This window comes from Thunnus thynnus, chromosome 19, assembly GCF_963924715.1.
Source record: "Thunnus thynnus chromosome 19, fThuThy2.1, whole genome shotgun sequence".
Classification (NCBI taxonomy): Eukaryota; Metazoa; Chordata; class Actinopteri; order Scombriformes; family Scombridae; genus Thunnus; species Thunnus thynnus.
In genome coordinates, this window is record NC_089535.1 from 26595947 (window position 1) to 26623226 (window position 27280).

Consider the following 27280-nt stretch of genomic DNA (forward strand, 5'->3'; position numbering starts at 1 on the left):
CTCCTCAGGTATTTAACCCTCACCTGCTGCATTCCTTCCGGCAGGTGAGCCGCCTGACTCATGATGTCAATACTAGTAAATAATTGCTGCAGTTTGATCGAAACTTGTTGACTTGTATAATATTTTACAAGTATATGAATCAACTATAGATGGAATGTAACAGCTAACACATGATAACAGTTTGGGCTTTTTTCTCATCTGGAATTTAAAGTTGGACAGCTGAAAATGTAATGAGCATCACAAGTCAGTGGTAAATCAGCATATTCAGAAAATAGTCCCTAGTTCCCTTAAAAACTAATTTTCAGATTGAATTCCACACACTCACTGTGAAACAACAGGAAGCTTTTACATACATGCTAATTATGTAGGCTATATTGTGCTCTTTTGGTGTTTAACTATGTTTTAATGTTTTATAGGTTTCCTTGCAAATGAATCCCAAAACTGCAATATTTAGAGTGATCCCTGAAGATTGTAGACACTCAATAAATACTTGCTGATATTCTTTTGGCTACAGCAGGGACAACGAAGTTATGAAATGAAAACAATTACATATGGAGTGAAATTACAGAAAAAAAAAATGGAATCCACCAATAAATCATTTCACAGGCCAATGAAATATGTTTATGTTAAAACATAATGTAAGCTGTTGTGATTGCACCCACTGTCACTCATTTTTACTCACATTTGATCTTTTTTTTATAACAAATATCTGTTTTATTTTTTCTGCTTGTTTGTTTTGTCCCTGCAGCTACATTTGTAATATATTTTTTGCAAACTTATTTGAGCAATTGAAAATAATAAACAATAAGATGAAAAAGCCTCTTTAACTCTTGTTTTTTCAAATGTTCTATAGTTTAAAAGCAGGATCAGACTACACTGTATCTGTGCAATAACTGCCCAACAATTGCTCATTATCTCCCATGTTATGTGTCATAATGGAAGACTAATTTTCATGTGTGTGTGTGTGTGGGTGTGGGTGGGTGTGGGTGTGGGTGTGTGTGTTGAACAGCTTGAACTAACAGACAACTTGAAGTCTGACAGCATTTACAAAATACATTTATTTAGTAAAAAACAGGAGCTGTTTTCCAATCATCCTTTCACAAAGTCAACCGTCAAAATACATCTGAGATATTCTGCTGTGCCTAACGAGAACAAAACACACAAACTGCTGTAATGTTTGGAGAATACGACAGATTGAGAATAGCTGAAAGGTGCTCTCAAAACTAAAACAGAAAAGTAAAACTCGTAGGTGCAGAATAAAACATTGTCCATCAATAAACAGTTCAGAGTGAAAACGGGAACAAAACCTCCACTGATCAGTACTCCAACTTTTTGAAAACCTCCTCTGTATTTTAGATTCCACACACTGCTGCCTCAACAATAAATACTAATTCTGTTGATGATGCTTGTGATGCTCTTTATACTATTTAGACTCCCCGGATAAATTAAGAGGGAAGAAAATTGGTGACACTGATAAAAATTTGTAAAATGACATTTGACATTTATAAAAGCAAGTGAGTCAAATGTAAAGTTGATCTTTCACTGGCAGATGGAAGAATTGATCAAAAGTGTTTATTGTGTTCTGTGGACAAATACGGAAGTCCAGAGAGGACAACAGTATACTCAGACAGAAAATGAAATGTTTTCTTCTGGGTTGATTATAACTTTTAACTGTTTGAAAGCCACCTGACATTTGATGGGAGAATAAAAGCACAAAAAACTCCCAAACAAATAAAACCACCAAATAAGTTATAAAAATGTAAATTATAAAGTGTATTTCTTCATTTCTATCAAATTAATGTAAAAATGCCAAGAAAAGAAAAGAAAAAAAACAGGATGTAACATAATACTTATGTTGTGATCGTGAGAAATGATACAAGGAGGAACAAGGTGGTGCAACATTTTAAATGTTTGTATTTTCTTGACTGTTGAGAGTTTTACCTTTCCCTCCACCTCATCTTTGAGTATTACTTGGCAACATTTATGATCTGGAGATAAATACTTGTGGTTGCACTAGCAAATATTTTTTGTTAATGTTAACTTTATATGACAGTAATTAATAATTCATGAGGAGGACAATTGAAATAAGGGAATATGGGAAAGGGGCACTCCACTGATACACAACTTTTAGTTTACTCTTATTGAGGACTCCTACTCAGCCTCTGAAGACAGCTGTATAACGTGTGCTGTGAGGTAAGCCTGAGAAAATAACCCTGATGATGTCATAGTGATGTCATCAAGGTTATCTATGATTGAGACTTTACATTTTTAACCAAAAGTCTTTGTTACAAACTAGAGGTGTGGGGTTTAAAAGATGTGAGCTAAAGGCCAAAAGGGTCTAATGAAAGATGTTATCAAGTTGCATTATGGGAAGTGTAGGATCCAGAGTTTTGGGAGTTTGACTCATTCTAGAGACTAAAAGTCAGGATATCTCTGCCTCTGCTGCACCGATTTTGACCTTTCTTTTTTAAATCTGTTTCTCTTCAAGCCCTCCAACTGTATGAAACTGCAATACTAAATCACTGGAGCACCCCTTTAAAATGTGTTTTAGCCTTCATCTTGTGTTGGTTTTAAACATCATGTTTCCACAGGAATCATAACTTTTGATCAGGAGTAAATCAAACATCAGAGGAATACTCACATAAGCACATGTGGGTCTTCAACTGATATCAGTAACTGAAACAATGACAGGCAGAGCTGACAGAGTGTTGGTTCTTTTACTGAACAAAAGCTTCAGGCAGAGATTAAATCAAGAATTCTAGGTGCTTAGTATTTTTCTAAAACAGATACAATAGGCAGGTGAGTTTTTATAAAAGCAGTGTTTGATTTCTCTCAATGTAACAAACATGCAGGCTTCATTTCTCTGACAGTTTGATCAGAACTGGACTTAACGGAGACTTTCTGTGTCTATAAAATGAAAAGTTTTGTTTCACAAGAATACACAAGGAGGATCATTTAAATAAAACTAAAATGTGTCTTTTATCCTTCGTCTGTCGTAGGTTTCAAATAAAGTTTCCATTTGGCTCTGATTGTTTTATGACTAATCAGTCAGAATGATGTTTTGAGCAGCTGTTTACAACCATCACAGTCCAGTTTGGATCAAAAATGAATGTGTGAGGCAGCTTGGACGTTTTTCGAGACTTATAAAACTTAATCTGCACCCAAACTAAGTGAGACATTTAACCACAATAAAACAGCTTGTCGGTTGAATTAAGTACATGATCAACAGGACATTGATCAGAATTTTCTAGGCTTGGATAATTGTTTAAATTAAATTAAATATGAATTTTAAAAAGTTTCTCAAATGTGAAGATTGACGTCTTTGCTGTTTCATATCTTTATAAATTAAATATCTTTGGGTTTGGTAAATCGTGACATTTTTTGTTATTCTCTTAACTTAATAACTAATCTGTTCATTAAAAAATTACTGACATATTAATTGTGATATTTATTTGCAGTTGTGGCTCTTGCAAAAATCTCATCTTAAACCTTTAAACAACAGGAACAAAAAACCTCAAATCCAAAATGAAACCAAGTTGATGAAAACACTTCATCCCGTAAGAATCTTTGGAATCTGACCTTCTGACATCAAACATTTCATCACAGGAAACTGTTAAAGAGGCAGAAGCAGAACTTTGTTTTATCATTCAGTGTAAATTCTGCTGCAAACAGTAGTCAAATTGCTAAAAGTGCTACAAGCTCCAGACATACAGACAGCAGTAGTAGTGTTACAGTATGATACGACAGTGATGATAACATTTTCTCAACCCTTCAGGTTCTGTGCACTCAGCTTCAGATGATTCTGACTTTTGATTCTTTTCGCTGTAGTGAAATAAAAACATTGTCCCTCCAATTTTGGTGGTCATTTATTTTAGTAAGTGAACTGTACATGTGTGAAAGCTGAGCATGTCTTGTGAAAATAGTTGATGAAAATATTTTAAATACTGGTATATTAATTGTCTTTGGGAGACAACACACCTGCTCACTTTGTCTTTTCATTAGAAATAAAACGTCTTGGAGGAACATGTGAATGAGGTTCCTGAAAGCACCGTCTGCTTTGTAAAAGGACAATTCCAGTGTGATCGGAGCTTTTTAAAAAACATTTTTTATCCTTTTACTATAAATTCTTGGTCCTTTCTAACCTGCCTGCACCGGGAGTAAAGCCAATTTTATTCAGCTCTACAGTGTTTAGAATCTATCTAGCAAACTGAACAGAAATTAAAGTTGAGATTAACATTTCCAACTTTACAGATCTTGTCTTTACTGAGAGGACACTGAAAATATCAAGTATTTCTTAACATGATAAGAGCTGGAAAACATTAAGAAAATACAGGAAATGATCCGTAATCCTGGAATTGTCCTTTCAGCTATTTGACAATGAACTTTCTTGGGAACTTCCAACCTGAAAACACCTGGAGGACCTTAAAAATCACTTTTCAGAGCAAAGGATAATTAGAAACGTTGGCCACAGTCGCTTTGACTCCACACACAGTGCTGGTTGTTAATGCTGAGGTGAGCTGAGGTTTTGATTATTCCTCAGGTGAAACGTACAGTCAGGTGTGAATAGAATGAGGCACAATAAAGGCTTTTTCTTCTTCATGTGTGAAGTCTGCATAGTAGTTTCAGTGTGAACGCAGCCTGCTTCAGGCCCACTCTTCCTTCATGTTAAGCTCCTTCAGTTCAGAGCATCACTCACGTTCCAAGTGAGTTTTTAGGGAGCCAATCGGCTCGTCTTTATTTCCTGTCCTGTACTGCCACCTGTAACAGCAGCTTGTCTGTGACATCACAGTGATGTCACAGTGGTGGACCTGACTGAGTGGGTGGGGGCTGGAATCAGAGAGGGAAGAAGCAGCGGCGGAAACGGAGAAGAGCAGCTGGAGGGGCTCGATGATGAGAATGAAGACCAATCGTGAGCCGCCGCCAGCTCTGGTGGCAGGCTTTCAGCCAGCTGCATCAGCTGCTCCTCCCCCTGCCGTATGAGGTCATCAAGGTTCCGCTGGTGAATTAAAAGGGAGGGTTTGGTGCTGACGAAGCGGCGGTAGTCCTGGAGCTGTGGTTCGGTGAGGTAGCCAGACAGGATGGCGTGGACCGCACGCTGACGCCGGTCCAGGTTCTCCTTCAGCTCCCGGGCGTCTTCGGTTTGACGGAGAAGCTGAGAGCGTTTGTGATTGAGGGAGTCCTGAGGAGGAGAAGACAAAATATGATCTTGCTCATTAGTCGGCAAATACTTGTAAACTGTTTACTTCAACATCCAAATGGAAACTAAAAGTGGGAATTTAGTGTAGTTTTAGGGTGTCAGTTCAGATATTTGGTAATAATCTTACAAGTGACACTAACGGGTCAAAATGACACTTTGACTGCATATCTAATGACTGAATTCTTCAGCCTCAGCTGTGGTTTGAGCCTAATGCTAACATAGCATGTTACTATACCAACAAACTTAATAGTAGCATGTCACCATAGTTGCTATATACATGTTAGCATGCTTAACATAAGTTTGTTAACATTCTGGCTGTGAGCATGATGTTATGCTGCTGTTAACATGCTAATGAGCTATTATCTACCCTAACTCAGACACAATCACTCAGTGACGTATACAATTTGCACTAATGGTGGACAGAAGATATTTAAAGGAGACTAGTTCTACTAAGTAGTGTTGCTGTAATATATCTTCTGGCCACCCGGGGCAGCACTGCACCACACAGCTGCAGAGCACTGAGCACTCCAGTCCTGCAACATCTTTGTTTTTTTGTCCATTTTTGTGCTTTTACATGATTTGTATGACTGTAATGGAAGAGATGTTTTTTGGTTGGAGTAAACCATGTTTATTGTTGCTTAACACCTTCCTGACGTCATTTTATCCCCACCTAATAGGTTGCTAAGTAGATTGCCTACGATCCAATGACTTTGTATGTCATAACTTTACATGATTTGCCACACTAGTGGTACTGATGAAAGAGTAGCAAGGGGGTCACTAGTTAGTAGTCTTGACCTGAAAGCTCTGATTTGTCAGACAATAAATAAGACAAACATGGGTGACTTGTCTCTGTCAAAGTCCATCATTCAGGGTAACGATAGTAAATCCTTATTATAGTCATTTTCATCATGAACCTGCTACCATTAAACTGTACCTCAACACATATTACTTTTGGCCCAGGTGAGACGAGATGAGATGAGAATCATTTTAAAACTCTTTTTTAAAATGTTTTTGTGTGTGACTGCAATAACCACAACTAATGAATATTGTAAATATTTTGATATTTAACTTCATTAATATGATAAAGTATCGATTTCTATACAAAAATATAGTGATTTGTATTATGTCATCAGTTACAAGTATGACTGACAGCATTATGAATACTATATTGTATGATGTGTTTTATTTCATTAACAGGTCTTCTAACATTTTCAGATACATTTAACAGCATATGATGTGACCGTCTGACATCATCAGTCAGGACAGAGCAGCACATACAGTAAATGAAAAGTTAGAGTTAGTATTTAATCAATGAGTTTACTAAAAAGCTTCAACACTGATTCATTTATCACATATGACAGCAGTACTGTTGAAATGAAGATATAAGACAATACTACTAATACAAAATACTCTTTTGTCTATTTTCTTTTGTTGACAATTTCACAGAAACCTCCACCCACAAGAAGAAGAAACAACAAGAAACAACAACACTAAAGTACTGAGACAGTGATTCACATGGGACTAATATACCAGACTTAACTAAGACCTCTGTATATGGTGAAACCTTGGTGGTCAATATTTATACTAACCCAAACTGACAAACAGGTAAACAAACACAGGAAAAGTGTCAAACAGGTAAACAGACAAATAGTTAAAGTGTCAGACAGGTAAACAGACAGACAGGTAGATGCTGTCTCACCTTCTCCTCTGCTATGTCCTCTTGTGTCAGCTCTTCTCTCTCCAGAGCGAGCAGAGATCTGTCAATCCTCGACAGTCGGCTGCACAGAGACAGCAGCAGGTTCACGATCTTCTCCAGATCTCCTGCAAACACAACAGGGTCAACATCTCTGACACACTCTAGAAAAACCTCATGGAAAATTTAGATATTGAACCTTAATAATGTAATTGTTGTTGTATTGCTTCTATACAGTAACAGACAGATGTCGTACCGATGAACATGCTGAACTTTTCCCTCTCATTGGTCTTGCAGTGTTCCTGCACCAGCGAGTCGATGCTCGCCCCCAGCGCCTGGTGTTGCCTCTGCTCCTCACTCAGCGCCTCCTTCTCCTTTCGCAGAGCCACCACACTGCACTTCAGGGCCTCACACAGCTCAACCTGGTGGACAGGACAAGAAATGCAAGAATACTCTGTGGTTACACTGGTTAGAGAAACAGCGAGTAATAATTAGTTTAGTTTAGTCTACTTTCATCAGGATAATCCACTCAGTATTACTATTACATGATGTATGTGATGTTTATTTGTTCCTCTCCATCTTTGTTCCTGCGTATTTTGTATTTTCATGTAAAGGTGGGAAGAAATGAAGGATTTTTTTCATGTCTATATTTAACACAATGTTTAAAAGTTTACATTGACAATAAAGAGTTAAATTTAAAGAATCTACCTTCTTGCTGTCGAGGTCCTTCTCGTCCTCGTCCAGATCGATCTCCGTTCCTTGATCCGTCGCTGTGCTCTGAGCAGGATCACAGATGCCATCTTGGACCCTGGGGTGGAAACAACACTATTTAAAAACCTACATTTCCAATTTATTTGGCTTTTTTATTTTTAAATTAATAAATAAAAATCTGTCATTTTTGTATTTTATTCTTTTGAATGTTATACAGCTGTTGTTGATGTCCAAGTGGAGACATTTCAGAAAAGCTCAGTAAAGAGAGCAAAAGGAAAGAATGACATAAAGAGATGGCAAGCAACATAAAGAAAATATAATAAACAAAATAAATACAGAAGAGTGAAAGGAAAAGACAGAAGAAGAAACAAGTGAAAATTAGACAACAAAATCAACAAATTAATAAAAAAAGAAAAATACAGGAAGCAAAAAAGGTAATAAAATAATCACTATGCTGACTTACAGCTAACTGACGCTGACTAATTTATAGCTGTTTCATCCTGTCATGTAGATGTTTTATGCAAACATCTTGACTATACTATTTATCCTCCAGAGTTTACTTCTTGTCAAGTAAAGACTCTAAAGGTTCATATTTTTTCAAGTCACATGACCAATAACTTTTTCAACATACATATGGGCCTTTGAGTATTATTTTAATATAGATTTGAAAAAATGTGAACATTATTTTGTGAGTTATTATTTGATATATTGAAATCCCATCTGTTATACCAACTGTGGCCACTAGGTGTCAGTATTGTTCAGCTGTTCAGACTGTTTTGATCTCAGCATCCAGACAAAACATTCATCGACCAAGACAACAAGGAAGGAGTCACATCTGTCCTCTGAACTGACGCTTAAGGTTTTCAGACATGTCTAACAGCAGAAATCTATCTTGCTATTTTTTTTTTTTAATTAATCCACAGTTCTTACATGATCATCTGTCTAGTGGAGTTTAATGAAACACTCACTGTGTCGGACAATGTTACCACACTCTGCTGTTGAGAAACATTGATCAGGTTTGTCTGGTCTCTCCTGTACCGGCTACAATAGAAATCATATTTTCAACTTCATGTTACATCATTGCTCTAGCCTGGTTCCAGACCTGCAGTGACTCAAATAGGTGTGGTGTTGTGCTCGTTGACGACTCTTTCGTCAGTTGGAGAAGCAGAATCAGAGCTTTGTTGGTGGAATCAAGAGTGGGGATGAAATTATCCTACACAGCTAGCGAGCTACATCCAAGGTTGAACATGAAGAACGTGCTGCCAGGAGTTGGCAACAAAGAATCAAAACTAATTATATTTAGCCTCATCACCTCCATGTCTGCTTTTAGCCTCTGAACCAAAAAATATACACTCGTTTTGAAAAACAGCAACAATAACAAAAGAAAACAACTTGCATCCAACATCAAACTTGCACAAGAACACAACATTACAAAGAACAGTGAGTTTCAATGAGGTTAAAGGTTGAAGTGAAAACACAACCCTCCTATGACTTTTGACTGACCATGCATGACTTAAAATGATTCTTCAAAATCATTAGCGGATTGTTGTTTTTCCTCTTCTGAGGAGGAGGACAAATTCCTTCCCTGAACATTATGTTCATCAACAAACCAAAACACGCTTAAGATGTCACTGACTTTAAAAGCCACAACAGTCAGAGACAGCAGAGGTTCTAAAACTGTGATGTTTCTTTTTTGCGTCAGCAGCAGATAAGAGAAGGAAGCTGTCAGCAAACACAAGGATGACAAATGTTGGTTTACAGGAAGTCCTTCCCCCCCCCAACAGTCGTCTTATCCTTCTGTTACATAAAACTTACTTTCTGCAATTTTGGCCTCATGGCTAAATAAACACACTCAACAGAATGTCTTTATCCTTGTGTTACATAAAGCACTTCAAACGAAATGTAACTCTGACTCTCCATCAGTGCTAAACTACATCATGACTGTGATTTTCAGCACATTCCATTGTTTGTAACCCACTAACCCACGATTTCCTGCATTTTCCTGTTGTTCTTCCTAACTTGTTGAATGGAGTAGAATGCAGTAATGATAGTTAAAAAAGGAGCACATGGAGAATTTTATTTAAAAGGTTGTTTATCTTTTATGTTCAGGGGGAAATAAATTCTAAAAAAAAAAATCACAAAAAAGAAATTTGTTTATTGTTGGTATTTTAAATTGTTGGAATATTTTCTACTGTCCGATTTCACTGTAGCTGCTGGAAATACGTGGACATGATGGAACACTATCTATATTTATCCACCAGAAAAAAGTACAGCAAGTAAATGGACCTAAAAAGCCTAAGGAAGTCTAACGGTCTTCAGTATTTATAGTCAGTATTTAATGGTATAGGATTATGTGCCTTTAAAACCCAAAACTGTAATATAAACTGTACTAAGACAGAAAATATTAAAACAATTTCTTTAGCTAAATGTGGTCTATTAGATTAGTGCATGATTATTGTTCTAGTGTTTTGTTGATAATATGTGTTATATGTGTTAGTACATTTAAAATATTACTGAAATTGTTTCAGAATATTCAAAGGCAAAACACATGATGTCAGAATTACCTTTCTTCCAACTGGCTGCTGCCCCTGCGTTGCCATGGCAATTTACCACCCAATCTGCTGTTTGGAAAGATCTCCTCCACAAGCTCCAGAGTGGATTTACCCCCCCATGTGTCCAGGAGGGGTGCCAGAGAGCGGTCCTGCAACAACTGCATGCAATGAAAAAGGAGGAATCACAACAATGCATGACCACAAAGGTATAGTTGGAACTAGGTATACTGACTAAGGTAGACTAAGAAATATTATGATGACAACATCAAAGATAAGTTATTAGGTATCATTACAAAGGTACTAGTGAGAAATAGTTATGTTAACAAAGATAGTCAGAACGAGGTTCCAAAAAAGTAGAGTCAGACGTAGAGAAGAAAATAAAGGTAGCGTCAGAAACTGAACAAAGATAGAGTCAGAACTAGGTTCCAACAAAAGTAAAGTCAGAGGAAGATGAGGCGACAAAGGGAGCAAGGGAAGGACAAAGGTAGAGTCAGAACTTTGTAGGTACAACAACCAGGTAGAGTTGGAACTACATACTATGACAAAGGTAGCATCAGAAGTAGATACAATGACAAAAGTAGTTTCAGAAGTAGGCTAGATATGATGAGAAAGGCAGTGTCAGAAGAAGGTTGTGTTAGAGGTACATAAGATGATAAAGGGAAAGTCAGAAGTAGATGCGACGAATGTAGAGTCAGAACTTTGTAGATATAGTTGGAACTACGTGCAATGACTAAGCTAACTTCAGAGGTGCAGTAGAAAAGATGGCAAAGGAATTGTTGGAGGTCGATACGACAAATATAGAGTCAGAACTAGGAACTAGGTACAGCTGCATTTATTTAGAGTAACTGCAAACTCCAGGTACTCACCAGCTGCCGGGCCAATGCCTCCACTCGCAGCTCCTCAGATGTCTTTTCCCTCTTGGGCATGGGCTGGTACCCGAGCCCCAGGGTGTCCTCAGACTCCTGGGTGTCCGAGCCAGAAAAAGAGGGTGTGGGGATGGACATGGTAGCGGAAGGCTGTGGCTTCAGGGAAGGCAGGAGGCTGGGCACATATGGGGGAAAGACAGATGAGGAAGGGGACATTAGAGGGGAGTGGAGGGAGAACTTTGTGGTGGGAATGATGAAACTGTTTAAGAACTCTGTACTAGGACTTAAGACAGGTAGAGAATTGAGAAATTGAAAAAGAGGCAGTAGAAAAATCAAAAAGGTCTATAATGATAATGTTTTAATTTAGGTTTGTATATAAAAATATTGGAAAACAAACCTTTCCATGGTCTGCTCTTGGGCATTCTGGTCCAACTCGAGAGGAGAAGGAGGAGGAGGGAAGTCCTCCACGATGTTTGTCTCTTTGATTGGCAGAGGAGGTGATGGAGGGGCAGGATTTTGGAGAAAGACCTCGTCAAAGTCCTCCTGCGATAGTCCTTTAGTGGTTTCAAGTGGTTCCTGCTGGTCCATGGAGCCAAAGAGGCTAGACTCTGAGATTCGCAGCGAGGACAGGTGCTGGTGGACGGACACATGGGAGGATAGAGACGACAAGGCGCTCCCACTATTCTTCCTGTTGGATGAGTCTGCAAGCTGGAAATGGGGCACGGGTGGTATTGGAGTCACTGATGAAATTTGTTTGGTGTTTTCTGCAGAATGCGTTTCTTTCATCTCAAAACTGAGGGATTTCCCTCTATACATGTCCTTTGCAGTGTCTTCTAATATGCTGGCGTCACTCAAACATTGTTTTGTCTGTCTGTCTGTCACCAGGGTTTCACTGTTGCTATCAGCGTCACCATTTGTGCTGGTTTGTGGGAGGCCTGGGAAAGTGATGGCATCCAGGTTGGCCTGGCTTAGCCTCCCGCTAGCGTGCCACTCGGCGCCACTTCCGCCCTGAGTCCCAGGTGGGGAGAAAGGGCAGGGCAAACCAACAGAGGCTGCCAAAGTGGAGGTGCTGTGGGCTCGCTGCCGCTCACTGTTCCTCTGACGCTCCCTACGAGTGACAGGAGTGTGGGAGGAGGCTGGGTCTAGGATCAGAACACAAGGAAGGATCAGAGAGATAATTCAAAGAGGAGTCATAGTGCAAGGAGAAAGCATTTATCATGTGCCCGTTATTCAAGAATAAAAGAATGATTCAATGGGTCCAAAATCGCAAACCAAGCCAAGTGACCTGAGATCAATCCCAGATAATGACAGTTTGACGTCAACCCAGGGAAACTTTTTCCAGAACTTTTATCAATGGCCTAATGCAGACATTTATGCACTAGCTGCTGGGAGGAGAGGAATGGAGAAGACTGATTGAGAAAGAACACAGAAACTGATACTTTGAACATGACTAATACCTCACAGACATGTCACTTAATTGATGGTAACCAAGACAGAATTACTATACAGTATAGATCTGAAATGTTCTTGAAGACAATGCTGGCTTTTTCAAACCATGTTGATATTCATACTTAAAACTAAGGCTTTTACTTTTAACCTCAATGTTCCACACTGCTAGCAGCTTTTAGCTTTTTTAGGCTTTTCTCTTAGCAGAAAATTCCTGTAAGCAATTACGTTGGTGACTTGGCATTCATCTATTTATTTAATTTTTGCCCTTGACTGGCTGCCCCCTCATCCTCAGCTGATGATTAATCATACAAAAACGATGGGAATGAAATGGGAAAATTATTCTTTGGTTGAAGTGTTAACCAGTCTGTACATGCTTTATTTCAAGGAGTTGAGAAGAGGCCACAAGTTTGATAACTACGTGGTGTTGCGAACATCTTGTTCTATTTTGCTCACTTTGAGAAGGTCCTTCAGGCTGGACGGTGTTCGGACTGTTCTGGGATGGTTGAGGGGAGACAAGGCCCCCTGATACCTGGAGGTCTGCAGGTCTGAAAGAAAGACAGATAAAGAATTAAAGAAAGGGAAGAACATGTTAACAGATAGTTGTTATCAGTACACAGTAAAATGTGCCAACAGTTGGGTAAACATTCCTATGGAAGTCCAGTCTTCATGGTAAATGATGTTTTGACCCATCATTCAGCCCTGCAGTAGGTATCAGGCTGTGTTGTTATAAATCTAGTGGGCCTCATGACGGGCAACACCATTTTCTTGCCTTGAATAAACTCACCTTTAAGCTTCCTTTCAATCCAACTCTCACCCTAGCAAACTAGCTTTAAGCTGAACTGCTGTAGCTGGCCTCACTGGCTTGATAGGCAGTTTCATCTGAATGTCATGGTCTGCTCAGTGAGAGTTACTACTTATATCAGAGAACTTCACATATTTCTCTAGCCTAATGCACCTTTAAAACATACTTGAATCCTATCCTCATCAAGCAAAGAGCAGATACTCAGTGGGTTGACCCGACCTTATGGCTACATTGTATCTGCTCAGGCCAAACTACAGTGGCTGGCCCAACTTGCTTGATAGGCATATAATCTTGTTTGGCAATGACGACATAGAAATTATTTTATTCTCTTGGTGGAACAGCTGTGTGGGTCTGTACAACACTTAAGCCTGCAGCAAGATATCTCATAATCTAATATGTTCAGGAAATATCCTGGTTCCTGCTTCCCAGAGGACAAACCTTTAGATTTTAATGACTTTTTTTCCCAGAGCCATCCTCAAGACAAACTTTACATTTTAGCTCCACAACTGGTAAGGCTCTAAAAATAATCCTCAGTATGTTTGTCATATTGTGGCTGGACCCTCTGGGGGATATAATGTACATGTAATTTGTAGTCAACATGTTAAAAACACTGTGTACTGTTTAATCCTTCTGATGTGTTCTATATTAGAGTTGTCATTTACTTATTTCTACTGTCCGGTTTCCCCCTCAACAATCATCAAAATTTCTGATCCTATCAGCTGATGTTTAAAGGTCAGTGCTCAGTAACAAGCAGCGGTGCTTTCATGTTCCTGGTTATATTCAGACACCAGACAGATCTGGGTAAACACACACACACACACACACACACACACACACACACACACACACACACACACACACACACACACACACACACACACACACACACACACAGAATTCCTGAAGTGACCTCTGACCTTCACATTTTGAGAGCAAACATATTTAAGAGTTTTAACTTAATAAGTCCCTGTGGACTAAAGTTGGTATTTTGTTTATTGTTCTGTATCTGTGCCAGGAAGTTTTTTTCTGCTTACTTAAATTCCTCAGTACCTCCCTCCTTTAACTCCTTCTTCCCTCCTCTCCTTCACTCCTCTTCTCTTGTAATCTTCTCTTTCTTTACTCCTCTCTTTAACCTTTTCTGAACTCTTTTACTCCTCTTAACCCCTTCCCTCCTTCTTTCTTTCCTTCCATCTGAACCTCTGAACCTCTCATCTATCTTTAACTGCCAGGTCTCCTCTTCCCTCTTCTCCTCCTTTCATACCACAGGATACTCCCTACCTCCTTCCTCTCCAGGAGCTTTCAGAAAACCCTGCTCTAAAGCTGCCTGGAATTTAATTTAAGACCTTTTGAAAAACAAAAATAAAGAAGTAAATCTGTGAAAACTAAAACTGAAGTGAATCAATAAAAGCTCAACAATGAGATTTTACACTGAATGACTGAAATAAGAGAGAAAATCAGGATGATTTTACTTCCTTGTCTCCTTCAATCTTCTCCTTTCTGTCAACTCCATCCTTTATCCTTTCTCTCCTTTCACCTCATCTCACCTTCCTCCTCTCCTGTCTCCTCTCATCACCTATTTTCCCTCTACCACTTCTCTTTCTTTCCACTGTCTCTGTCCCTCCTCCCTCTCTCATTCCATTTCCTCTCCATCTTCTTCTCCTCCCTCATCACTCCTTCACCGCCATCCTTACATCTCATCTGACCCTCCATTCCCTCTACCTCTCCTCCATTGTCCATCTTTTTTTATCTCTCCTTTCTCTCCCTCTGTTCCCTCTTTACATCCTATCCTTTCAAGGAGGCTTCCTTTCATCTCATTCCTCCCCTTGCCCTCTACTTTGATGCCTTCTGTCCTTCCTCTCTGTTCTCTCTTCCCTTTCTCATTTCACTCCCCCTCGCTTTCCCTCGTATCTCATCTTTTTACCTCTTCCCTTCTTCTTCCTCCTTCTTACCCCTCCCTACTTACTACCCCCCCCCCCCCCCCCCCAACTTAATCCCTCCTCTTCACTTCTCATATGTCTCACCTCCTTTCTCCATCCTTTCATCATCTGCTTCCTATCTTCCTTCTCTTTCTTCTCTCAAGCTTTCCCTCTACTTTTCTGTTTCTCTGTAGTGCCAGCAGCAGGGCACATGGACTCATAAGGCCAGAGTTGGTTTTAATAAGAAGAAAAAGCCTGGAGCACACATACACACACACACACACACACACACACGCACACATTCACGCACATACAGACTGGCTGACTTTTAACAGCCTATTATGGAAGAGAGCTAAAATGTTGGCACAGCAATGATCTGAATTCCCATCATCCTTCAGTTCTGCAGTCTGACATTTTGCTCAAACTGGTTAAAATGAGTCGTGTTTCATTTTGTAAACATAACGACACGAAACAATCGTCAGACAGAAAACATCTGTGAGAAAAAAATTATATGCAGCTGAACCTCCGCTAGACCAAACACTCATAGGTCTAAAGATTTTTAATGTTGGTGAATAATTTGATAACCTTATTTAGCTTTTTGTTTTTAAATCTATCTTCTATTTGATTTTTCATTCATGGGTTTGGACAGAGTGTCTTGTTACATTCATGCTAATAAAGTTTGAGAGGCATGATACATGAGACTGATGAGCAGACAGATTAAGATTAAGGTGACAGACGGATTTGCGTCACATGTTCTCATGGTCAGAGTGGAGGTGTGACCTACCTGTCCTCAGCCACAGAATGGCGTCCAGGTTCAGAGACGAAGACACCAAACATCCTGACGTCACCTGGGGGGAAGTCCTGAAACACACACAGGCAAAGTATCTTTCAACTTCACACCCTCGATTCTTACCACAGACTTTCAGTTAAAAAGTCTTGAGCAGAAACTGAGATAACGCCGATTACATCGCTGTGACATCATCAGGGTTATTTCCTCAGACTTTTTAAAAGCTCCATCAGTGATAAAGAAAACATTACACAACTCTCTTCACAGGCTGAATTGTACTTCTCATGATGAGTAAACTGAACTTTGTGTGTACAATATGTGGGTTGTCCCTTTAAAGGTACAATAGTAGGGGTGTCATGGTAACACTTTATTTTATGGGTGCAATAATTTCTTAATAATGTCCTAAGACAGTTACTTGAAATAATGTGAAATCTGATCAATTATTTAGTGGCTCTAGGCTATATTAGCTGCCAAACTGTCTCCACTTTTGCAGCATTGTGGGTAATGTAGACACTAGGATTTGAAATTACAGATTTCAGACTGATAACATATCAGTTTGTTGCTTAGCTGCTACACTAACCACCTGTTCATCTTATATAATCATCTCACAGTCAGTGAGATGACCCAGCAGTCTATTTCAGTTTTTACAGTTAAGATCTGTGCAATAGTAGCTACAAGGAGACTTTTGCTTCATTCAAAACTCACAAAGATGTTTCTAAAAGACAGTTTGGATCTTGATAAACCTCACAAAAGCAAAATTGCAGAAAAATGATTCTGTTCCTAAAAATCACAGGGTGTGTACAGTAACCTTATCCTTATCTGAATCAAGGGTTTAAGGATAGTGGGTTCTGTTCTGTATTTTATACAGATTGTTAAGCCCTTTGTGAAGAGATAAATTTGGGATTTTGGCCATTAAAAACAAAACTTAACTTGACTATCTATTAATACTCAGTATCCCGGTTTCTTTATCTCTGACCCATTTAAAAGAAAATACATCCAGACTGTGGTATCAACCGTCACATGTCTGACCACAGACTTTATCACACATTGAAAACACAACACAAACAGGTCTGTAGTCTGTTGTGTCTCCAGTGACCTGGGTTTGAGCTGTTAACTGCTTCAGCTCTCCACCACAAACCTTAACATGTCTGTGTGGGAGCTACTGATCAAACTCAGCATTAAAATTTACATTTAAAAGAAACACAACTTCACAGTGAGCTGTACAATTCAGTTCCTGCATCACAGGCCTCACATCATATGACTTCAATCAAGTGCATAAAAAAAACAAGAGAACGGCTATTTTATGCAGGTTTGAAAACTTGTTTGTGTGCCAGCTGGGGACCTTTGTTGCATGTGATTTTCAATTTCTCTCTCCTTTCCCTCATTTCCTGTCATCTTTCTACTGTTATCCATCTGATATCCCCCCAAAACTGGATAATCCCTCTGCACCAAGCTTCAGGTCTCTGCAAACTGATTTTCATAAAAATCATCAATCAAAAAATGGAATAAAAAATTGGAGAAGAGATGCAAACAAAACATACAGTTATTGAGCAAAAATGTGTAAAAATGCCAGTATGTTGCTTTATGTAGATTTTTCCATTAAATTAAAAATTCATCACTGTAAAGGCAGGACTGTCACCTTCCTGCAGTGAAATCTATCGTTGAAGTACGAGAGGACAGAGTGTCTGTCTGTCTGACTCAACTGTAATGATGTTTATGTGACACAGGCTGCCCTGATCACTGAAGGAGATAAAAGACAAATTCATCCTTTACTGCATTCCTTTAAGAACTTGTGTGTGTGTGTGTGTGTGTGTGTGTGTGTGTGTGTGTCGCATGTATACGTGTGTGTGTGTGTGTGTGTTATCTTTGCTATCATCCACATCAGACAGCGCCCAGCCACCGTCTCAGGCTCTCTGGCACCTCACAGGAAACTTTGAGGATTCGGGATATTTCCTGTGTGACTCACGACTAAATGTCCCTAAATGGCTAAATGTTGTCAAATAAATGGTAATGCCAAAGGGCCATGATTGTTCAAGTTGTTGAGATAGTTCTCTGTGGACCATTGTAGACATCAATGCTGACATAAAAAGCACCTAACAGAGCTACATGGGGAACTTGAGAAAGGTTCAACTTTATTTGGATGTCCTCTGTTACCTGGTTCAGTCTCTCCACTGTGGGTGAGGAGCGGGAGCGGTAGTGATGAGGAGTTGTAGGTCTCTCCTCTGATCGCTCCAAAAGATCCTCAGCAGAGGCTGACTTCCCTGAGCCCCGAACTGACCCGACCCTCTGCAGAGCCACATTGTGCTGCTTGGACACTCCGCCGTGCTGCTGGTGGCCCAGGCCTGAATCTCTGCTCAAAGACTGACTCTGTCCGCTGAGCTCTGCTTCAGGGGTGAGATCCTGGAGGAGCTGGGTGCTGGAGAAGTGGGGCTGGAGTTCAAATGTTGAGCCAGAAGGAGCACTGGGAGGACAGAACAAGAAGAGGAGTTATGAAACTGTAATAATAATGTAATAATTCCGATTCACATTAATATGTGAAAGAAATTTTTCTTCACTCTTTTGCCAGTTGCTTTTACAGAGATTCAACCAAGTTAATTCAAATAAAGCTTTAACATTGCATTAATTGATTTTTATTTTGGCAACTGTGGGAAGAAGAGTTCCATAACAAACTGACAGGTTTACAGCCCAGATATATCATCACCTTATTAAGTTGCTGTGGCTAATGTGTACACAAACAGTTACCTACTTCCACACCAGTAGACAAAGAGAAACATTATCATCCCACTGGAGTTGTGTTAATAATAAAGATAAGTCAAGTATTCATTCTCCTTTTAACTCTGGCTTGGTCTCCTTCAACTCCTGAGGAAAGTATCTGGCACTAAGGCCGCATTCAGAATCACATAAGTGCAAAGGCACACTCCTGGTGACTTACTTTGTAACATGAATGCAGTACATCACTCAGCATTCCCCACAACATGTCGTCCTTAACTGGTCAACAGTTTCATGTGATTGGTTGCATTGTAGTTTTATATTTATACTTGTTTTATGACAATTGGTTCCACCATTACTCCCTTCTTCTTTTGAAGGACTTGCAAGCAATATTTTTGCTTAATGTGATCTGAACCCTCCTCTGGTGTGAATTGAATCAGTGAGTTTACTGATATTTACAAATTTGAAGGTATTCAAAAACTGTCACTAAATTCAATTTAGTGAGTCATACATTTTGTCTGGTTTTGGTTACCTGAGCTGTGGGTGTGCTGGAGGCCTTGGAGTAGTCACCCTGCCTGGGTAGAATAGGTTGGACTGGTGGTTCCGTAGGTCACCTCCAGGAGGGAGGGTGGAGCACTGACGCCTCTCCACAGAGGAGAAGCTCCGATCTGGGCCAGAGTCCTGAAGGGAGAGAAGGCTGGAGGTGGAGGAGAGGCTGAGGGTGTCTGAGTGACAGTAGGAGACTAGAGAGAAGTGATGGAGAAGGAAAGGAGGAAGCAGGGAGAGAAGAAGTCTTTTTTAATTTCAGTCTGTCAGTTAAATCTTTGGTTTCCCTGCCATCTAGCCTTTATCCACCCAGCAAACCATCAACCCTAAAGCATTCTTTGGTTTTCTTCTCACTATCCATATATTACTCCATCCCTCCACCAACCTGTATGGTTGTTGTTTTCAGGCTGTACATAAGCACTGCGAGGCCTCAGCCCACTCCTCTGTCCTCCGTCATCTCTCTTCACACCTCTCTTCCTCTCCACGTACTCAGCCAGAGCATCGTGCTGAAGCTGCCGTAGGTCGGGCCTTGATGTGGCGTTCTGTGAAGCCGCGATACGATTTGCCACAAGTTCAAACATCTTCCGGCGGTCTGCCACACTGGTCTCTAACAGAGAGGGAGATCAGAGTCATAGCACATAGTTAGCTGCAAGCGGACCCTGGCATTGTTTCTACTGTGCCATACTAGATACATATGACATTTTGCAACTATTGGGACGACAGAGGCATTTAGCGTCAGTACACAAAAACGTGTTCAACACCCAGACCTGGTTCTCCCAAAAGTAAACAAAGATAGCTTACTAGTGATGACAGCTCTCAGGTGTGCATAGCAGAATCTGCCTTTCAAAATAATTTCTGGACACAAGAGTCTGCCTTTCCTGTGCTTTGCTAAATGCAGAGGGATATTATTCTAAAAGGCCGATTCTGTTTGATGTCAACAGCAAGCTAGCTGGAGCTAGCTAGGGTTCTTTTTGGACAAATAAACAATATGAGTTGTTTTTTTTTTCAGAACTGTTTTCATGTGATACAGCCACTATATATGAGATGAAACATGTTTAAAATTAAACAAACACCATAGCAGGTGCATGTAAGATTCTAGCTAAGAGGCTAACAATGCCTGTTAGCATTACAAATTTATCCCATTTTATCAACGAGCTGTCATTTAGGTTGACCCGCCTTTTCCTGCTGTTTTTTTAATCGCCTTTGTGGTGTCTGTAGTCTTTATATTTTTATATTACTTCTGTGCATTCAAGAAGTGCAATATGCCCTAAGTAAATCTGATCACTGTGTCAGTGCGACATTTACAATTTTGACTTAATTTGTGATCTTGTGGCAGGTCATCAGTGGGGCAGTGGAGATGGGAATAGGGGTTTTGTTAAGTTTTTTTATTTACCTCCTCCGCGCCTGAAGAGGGCAGTAGTCTCAGCATCCGAAACCCCGACCTCGTTCATGTTCTCTGGCTCCGAGTATGAGCGTTTCTTCTGGTCTGCAGTCAGACGCTTCCGGCCACAGATCCGCATCAGAGCAGGAGTTCCAACTGGCGGGATGCTGGGGAGGGCCGGGGGGCTTGGGCCTCGAAACTCCGGGCCAACTACATGCCGCTCTTTTGGGGTGTGAGGGGAAGTGACTAGTGTTGGAGACTGTGGTGTGATAACAACACCCTGTGGTTTCGGCATGGTTTTTGGGCCTTTCTTCTCCAAGGAGTGGTGCTTGGTGGGGATGGGCGGAGGTTGATGGCTGCTGGAGGAGGAGGAGGCGGGAGGAGAGGCTGCAAGAGGTGGAGGGCTGATTGAGGAGTTGAGGTCTTTTCGTCTGAAGGAGGTGGACCGCAGGACCTTAGATTGGGCATCTTTCAAGGAGTCCCTGTAAGTTCTGATTAGAGACAAATGTTAGAATGGATGAGAAAGACTCAGGACTGTGACCTGTTATGTATTGTGATCCAACTTTGACCTGCTGAAGGACTCTGACTTGCTAAAGGGCTCTAACCTGCTGAATGACCATGACCTGCTGAAGGACTCTGACCTGTTAAAGGACTCTGACCTGTTGAAGGACTCTGACCTGTTGAGGGACTCTGACCTGTTGAGGGACTCTGACCTGTTGAAGGACTCTGACCTGTTGAAGGACTCTGACTTGTTGAAGGACTCTGACCTGTTAAAGGACTCTGACGTGTTGAAGGACTCTGACCTGTTGAAGGATTCCGATCTGTTGAAGGACTCTGACTTGATGAAGGACTCTGACCTGTTAAAGGACTCTGTCTTGTTGAAGGACTCTGACCTGTTGAAGGAGGTGTCCTGCATAGAACCCAGCATCTCCTGGATATCCTGTCTCCAGGGAAAGTCCTTGCTCCTGTCTCCTTCCCTGGATTCATCCAGCTGGAAGCTACTGCGGCTCCTCTGGAGGGCTGAGCTGGGATCTGCAGGGGTCCTGAACATCATACAGAAATGTAACTGCCATTTGTCAGGGAGTAAAGTCCATTAAATGTGACTAAATATGAATTTGAAAAGAGCTGATCTGAAAGGACTTCACAAAGAACACCTAATCAGATGTTCCAATACATTTTATTTTTGCTGCTGGGTAATAATTTGGAACATAAATAAAAGTGGACACAAATGAAATGTGGCCAAAGGAGAGAACTGTGATAAATTCAGTTACTGGGATAAAGACCTTTATTGGGTTAATATAGATGATACATGGTGCAGTGTGAAAACCATTCACATAATTATGTATATATATATATATATATATATATATATATATATATATATATATATATATATACGTATGTATATATGTACCTGTATTTCATGTAGTCATTGCTGCCTCCTCTGTAGCTCAGAGTTCTATGGGCTTTGGGCCCGTTGGTGCTTCTCTCCAGCATGTTTCTGAGGTCTTCTGCTCCACAGGGGGCAGTGCGGCCTTTCTCAGTCATCTGATTCTAAATTATTCAAAAACATATAGCAATGAAGCAGCCTCAGAGCCAACAAGGAGCAAGATTTTTAGATTTAGGAGGTAAGTAATGGAATGAAAGCAAATCTTGTCTGGTAAGTTACATACAAATGTGTGTTTGAATTACCCGGTGATGAGTGGCCTTGTTGTGCCCATGGCTGTTGCTGTGACTGTGCTGCTTTCCGGCGCGTTCACGACGCTCAAACCGACTGACCTTCTCCAGGACAGAGAGGTTGCGGGCAGGTCCCTGGTTGCCTTCACTGAAACTACTGTTACTATGGCCACTGGCAGAGGCAACACTTTCAGGGCTGGCACATCGTTGGACCTCTGCGAGGGCAATCTCCAGACGGGTCAGCGGATGTTCTCTGTCTTTGTCCTGCTCTCTCTGGTCCCAGTGCTGGTGCTGCAGAGCTGCTGAGTCGTTGTGGTGACGGGGAGAAGACTGGGAGGCAGAGGAGAGCAGAGCCTGAGGCTGTGGGTAAACAGGTAAATGGGTAGGTGGCACCTGTCCCTGGGCGACCCTGGATGATGTCACTGACTCTCTATGAATACTGGGCTGATCCACTGATCTGAAGGAGGGGAGGGAGGAGGAGAAAATGGAGGACAAGTAGGAGAAGATGTGTGAGAGGAGAAGGATAACATGGAGAAACAGAGGACATCAATACCATTATCAGAAATTATGCCAACATGTGAAGATTACACAACAGTCACCCTTCCATACCTGCTTTTGTCTCTCCTGGATTGGTCAGGTGTGTAGGGGTCCCTCCACTCTTGTGAGGATGGGGGCCTGTGGCCAGAGGTCGACTGGATTTGGTGACTGTGGAAATCTTGGTTCTGTTCCTGGAACATTTGGCTGTGGGGTCCCTGATTTGAATGAATATGGGCCCTCTGGGGGCTCTGACGGTGAGGCCCCTGGTGGCTTTGAGGCCTTTGGGCCCCTGCCTGGCTCTCTGATCCTCCTCCAGCAGCTTTCAGGTGGGGTCTGTAGATTAGTTATTAGTTATTAATTATTAGTATATATTATAATATAATTATAATTTTTTAATTATTATATAATTATTATTTAAATCATGGGATTTTCCTCGTGCAAGAAGAAGGATGTCCTTGCTTGATGACTATCATGTTTTATGCAACTGGAGGTAGTGTTCTGGTTGGTGCCAGAACTAAACCTTAAGGATCCTTATTCCTATCCATTGGTCACTTAAGATTTTCCAAATTCCATTTTTTAAAATCTACCTTACAAATTGTCTACAAGCACTTTCAGGCAGTGAGCTACTACTGCTGTATCTGCCACCCAGGAATGTTGGTGCTCTGTATTTTGATTGGGCAGCAGCAACTCCACCCCTGTGGCTACAAGCTACATCCAATCCTCCTTACAACCTGTACAATACCCCACAGATAACTGTTTTGCACATAATCCAATCTCATCATGTAGCTAAATAGAGCAAGTTGTAACTTTAAACCTGCAGTGCAGAACTCTTATATATAAATGAATGTCCGTTACATTCAAGCCCTTGCCAAACGAGTTCACACAATGCTGATTAAGCCTATCACCGCCAGATAAATCTCTCTAATAATTTCACAGTATACAGAGTTTTTTATTTCTCGGGGGCGACATTCCTGCGCTGGCCGTTTGGCCGTTAATCGTGCGGCTCTTCTAGACCTTCCAAATGTTATAGGACCGAATGGATCAAATTCTGATTGTTAAACAAGTCATTTTGCGAGGGTTGTGCAACGCTCAAAACAATTTATCCACCCTTTTACAGCTGCAACAGTAGGTTGTGACCAGTGGTGTACTGGCATACTGGGACAAACCCCGGTGGGCCGGTAGACCGTCAAAAAATATGTTTTTGGGCCGATGGACTGTCACAACATATCCGTTTGTACCGGCCCTCTCTGTGTGCCTGTCGTTCGGGGTGCGCATGACAGTGTCCTGCATGCCTGTGTCAGGCAATCACAGCTGAGTGCTCCCCTTTACTCTCAGAAAGGGGAGACAAAAGTCCAGCTTTAAGTAGAGGAAATGGTTAGCAACATTAAATAGTTAATATGGCCATTTTAGCTAACTAATATCAGTCCAGACCTGATAATCCAACTTTGAAGCTAATGTTGCTACAACATTTCATTAAACTGAGCACATTAAAATGCAATCCACACAACAGCGACATCCCTAGTTCACTGGATGCCCTTATTCCATTCCTTTCCTCTCTAACTCAACATCTCCTGAAATTTACAGTCAAACTCTAAAAAAATGTCTAAATGTTTGTGTGTGAGGGTCGTGATGGAAGATTGTGCATTTAGCCATTTTTTAGCAAATATATGACTGTCTGGACCATACTGATCATACCAATGGACAGAGGAGAAATGAATTATGCTTTATGAGTGATTTGAAAAGGTTCTGTGGACGCATTTTTCACTGTGATACTAGTAGGAAACCATAGTAACCAACATAAATTCAAACTGATATAAGCTGCTTTTCTCTGAGCTATCTCAACTGACTACAGTTGAAACATTTTACAGGTCTACAGATGGTGAGTATTTGACACTCAAATTGAATTTGAAATATCAGTATAAAAGATGAAAATGTGAAAAAAATCAAACCATCACCTGTCTATCTCGTGTGCTTGAGTCCTGAGCTGTGCAGAGGCATGTGCTGAAGAAGATGAGTGGGGGTAAGGTGAAGAACAAATGTTATTTTGGTATCCGTTTTCTGTGGTTGACATCCTTATATCCCTCCACCCTTCTGTGGCTTCTTCATCCCACCCTCCAACACCTTGCAGCTGCTGCTGCTGCTCTCGGCTGCTCTCCTTGGCCAGAGCAGGGTAGACTCCAGAGGAGGATGGCACGGGGCTGGAGCTGGGCATCTGTGCGTAGTGGGGCTCAGGTTGGGGGACAGGGTACACACCCGTGGGCAGAATGAGGCGTCCAGACTGGGGGGCAGGACTGGAGGAAGGTCCAGGTGGCGAAGGGGGCTGGGGAAAGCCTCCGCCCTGTCGGGGCTTTGTGGTGGGGCTGCTCTCAGGGCTCTTCTCTATCACTGTGTGAAGCTGACCCTCGGTGCCGTACGAGCCTTTAGCTGGAACCACAGAAATGTGTTAGCAAGAGTAATAAAGAGGATGATGATAACAGAGCTTGTACTAACTGTCCTTAAAACTGCAGTCACCATGTTCAGACTGGATTCTGTTAGTCTCATGTACGGCAATAAAAAAATCTGAAAAACTAAAGGTGGCAGGGCATTTAGCCATTGTTTTCTATATGTTACATTCCTATGAGCTAATTTTGAGCCTTTTGGAACCTCTTTCTACATATTTTATTGGTAAAGCAGAATTAAATGGTATATGTGGATCTTGTTCTGTTCTTAAAATGAGTAAAACCATGGAGACAGGTCTAAATATACCTGAGCCTGAGGCCACAGGGCCACTGGAGTGATGCCAGGAACCTTTCTGCAGAGACCTGAATAAAATATGTTAGATTGGAATAGATACAATTAAATCAGATTAAATGACATTGACAAGGACATGATATTTCACAACAACAAAATCTTCATTATCAGTATGGCATCATGGTCTATTTGTGGATTGCAATCACTATTCACTGTGATTTGACAAACATATTCACCGTAGTGACCGGGCGTGCTCAAGACTGGACCAGGAGTTTGGTCTCTCGTGGTTCCTGATGGCTGCGTAGCTGTCACTGCGCCTAGGTGGAGCTGGGGCTCCCTTCAGGCTCTCGTAAGAGCTGCGACTGTTTGCCGGGCCCCATATTGGACCCACACTGTGTCTGTTTGAAGCCGGTACGCCACCACTGCTGCTGCCACTACTGCTGCTGCTGCCCCGGTAACAGACTCCACTCACTGAACCTGGAACCAATATTACAAGCAAAAACAATGATGTCATCACATCAAAATGACATGACCACATTCTTGAAACAGAAACGTTACCTTGCAGATCTCGGCTTTGCCCTCCCCTCGCACCCCTGGAATCGTTGTTGCGTAGCAACGCGGCAGAGGTGGAGCTCAGCTCGTGCTCTTGAGAGAGTCCCTGCTGGGTGTCGTAAACAGTCCGAATGTAACGTATGTCGGCCTGCTGCATCTCTCCACTTCCTCCTCCTCTCTGAGGGACGGTCTCCAGCGAATAGGAGCGCTCAGGGCTGAAGGAGGGGGCGGAGGCAAGGTACTCTGGGATACTGGAGCTGGTGGAGAAGGAGGAGTAGGCGGAGTCTCGTTTGCTGTGGAGGTGGTCAATGCTGTTGGAGGACCTAGAACACAACAAGATATGTAATTTGAGATATGACACTCCTGTAGTCTTCAATTTTAGTTTTTTTATTTTCCCAATAACAGTTATACAGAGACCTTGACCTTGAAAGACAAATGTCAGATTATCAAATGTTGAATCAAGCTGTTGTGAACCGTACTTTCAAAGGGGTAACAGAAAGGGGGATCCAGGGCATCATACAAGGGGAGGCTAAAATTCCCTGGATTTTCATAGTGCAAAATAAGGCTTCTATGCTCCTTCTGTTCTGTCTCCTTTAGTTTCTTGGCGGTATACTAGCAGAAATAGGCGACACTCTTCAGGTTTGACTAGTGCATTCACACACTAAAGTTACTAAGATGTTCTGTGCATTCACTGCACCCATAGCTCCAACAATAACTGCGGCTAAAAAAACACATCTCCTTTTTACATTTCTATTTCTATAGTTTTTCAATAAAGAAAGATACAACATGTAAGTCAGAGTTTTGGAGTTATTGGAGTTGTTAGTGCTAGAAGTTTCCCCCTGCTTCCAGTCTTAATGCTAGGCTAAACACACCCTGGACATTAAAGACTGAGGTGTGTTTGTTTGTATGAACCTGGCAGAGGACAGCTGATGGCAGGAGGAGTAGGCAGGGTGAGGTCCGCTGTGGGCGTGGTGGCCCAGTGAGTGGTGTTGCTGGGCTCCGTGGTGAAGGTGGGAGGACTGAGGAGGATCCAGGCTCTCCATACTACCCCTAGAGCTGTACTGGTCTGGACTTTTCCTAAGGTAGCTGCCGCCAGAGTCAAACCCGCCTGAAAGGTCAGTGGTCGAGGCGCTGAGAGAGAGACAGAAGGAAATTTAAATTTTCATCAGGGACAC

At 41.3% G+C, this 27280-nt stretch overlaps 1 protein-coding gene across 3 annotated transcripts in view; it reads right to left on the minus strand.

Moving 5' to 3' along the window:
• Positions 1–1040: 1040 nt before the first annotated feature.
• shroom3 (shroom family member 3) overlaps positions 1041–27280 on the minus strand; it is a 75048-nt gene continuing 48808 nt past the window's right edge. For all 3 annotated transcript variants that reach the window (XM_067575067.1, XM_067575069.1, XM_067575068.1), the window contains 22 exons: positions 27018–27236; positions 26112–26428; positions 25790–26030; positions 25569–25624; positions 24779–25247; positions 22896–23156; positions 22302–22743; positions 22024–22163; positions 21503–21652; positions 20622–21100; positions 19614–19835; positions 19215–19425; positions 18128–18434; positions 15971–16047; positions 12922–13013; positions 11417–12161; positions 11020–11194; positions 10166–10311; positions 7599–7698; positions 7147–7312; positions 6897–7018; positions 1041–5179 (listed from right to left, as the gene is read on the minus strand). In XM_067575067.1, coding sequence (XP_067431168.1) covers positions 4784–5179; positions 6897–7018; positions 7147–7312; positions 7599–7698; positions 10166–10311; positions 11020–11194; positions 11417–12161; positions 12922–13013; positions 15971–16047; positions 18128–18434; positions 19215–19425; positions 19614–19835; positions 20622–21100; positions 21503–21652; positions 22024–22163; positions 22302–22743; positions 22896–23156; positions 24779–25247; positions 25569–25624; positions 25790–26030; positions 26112–26428; positions 27018–27236 — 5533 coding nt within the window. In that variant the 3' untranslated portion in view covers positions 1041–4783. The remainder of the gene's footprint in view (positions 5180–6896; positions 7019–7146; positions 7313–7598; positions 7699–10165; positions 10312–11019; positions 11195–11416; positions 12162–12921; positions 13014–15970; positions 16048–18127; positions 18435–19214; positions 19426–19613; positions 19836–20621; positions 21101–21502; positions 21653–22023; positions 22164–22301; positions 22744–22895; positions 23157–24778; positions 25248–25568; positions 25625–25789; positions 26031–26111; positions 26429–27017; positions 27237–27280) is intronic.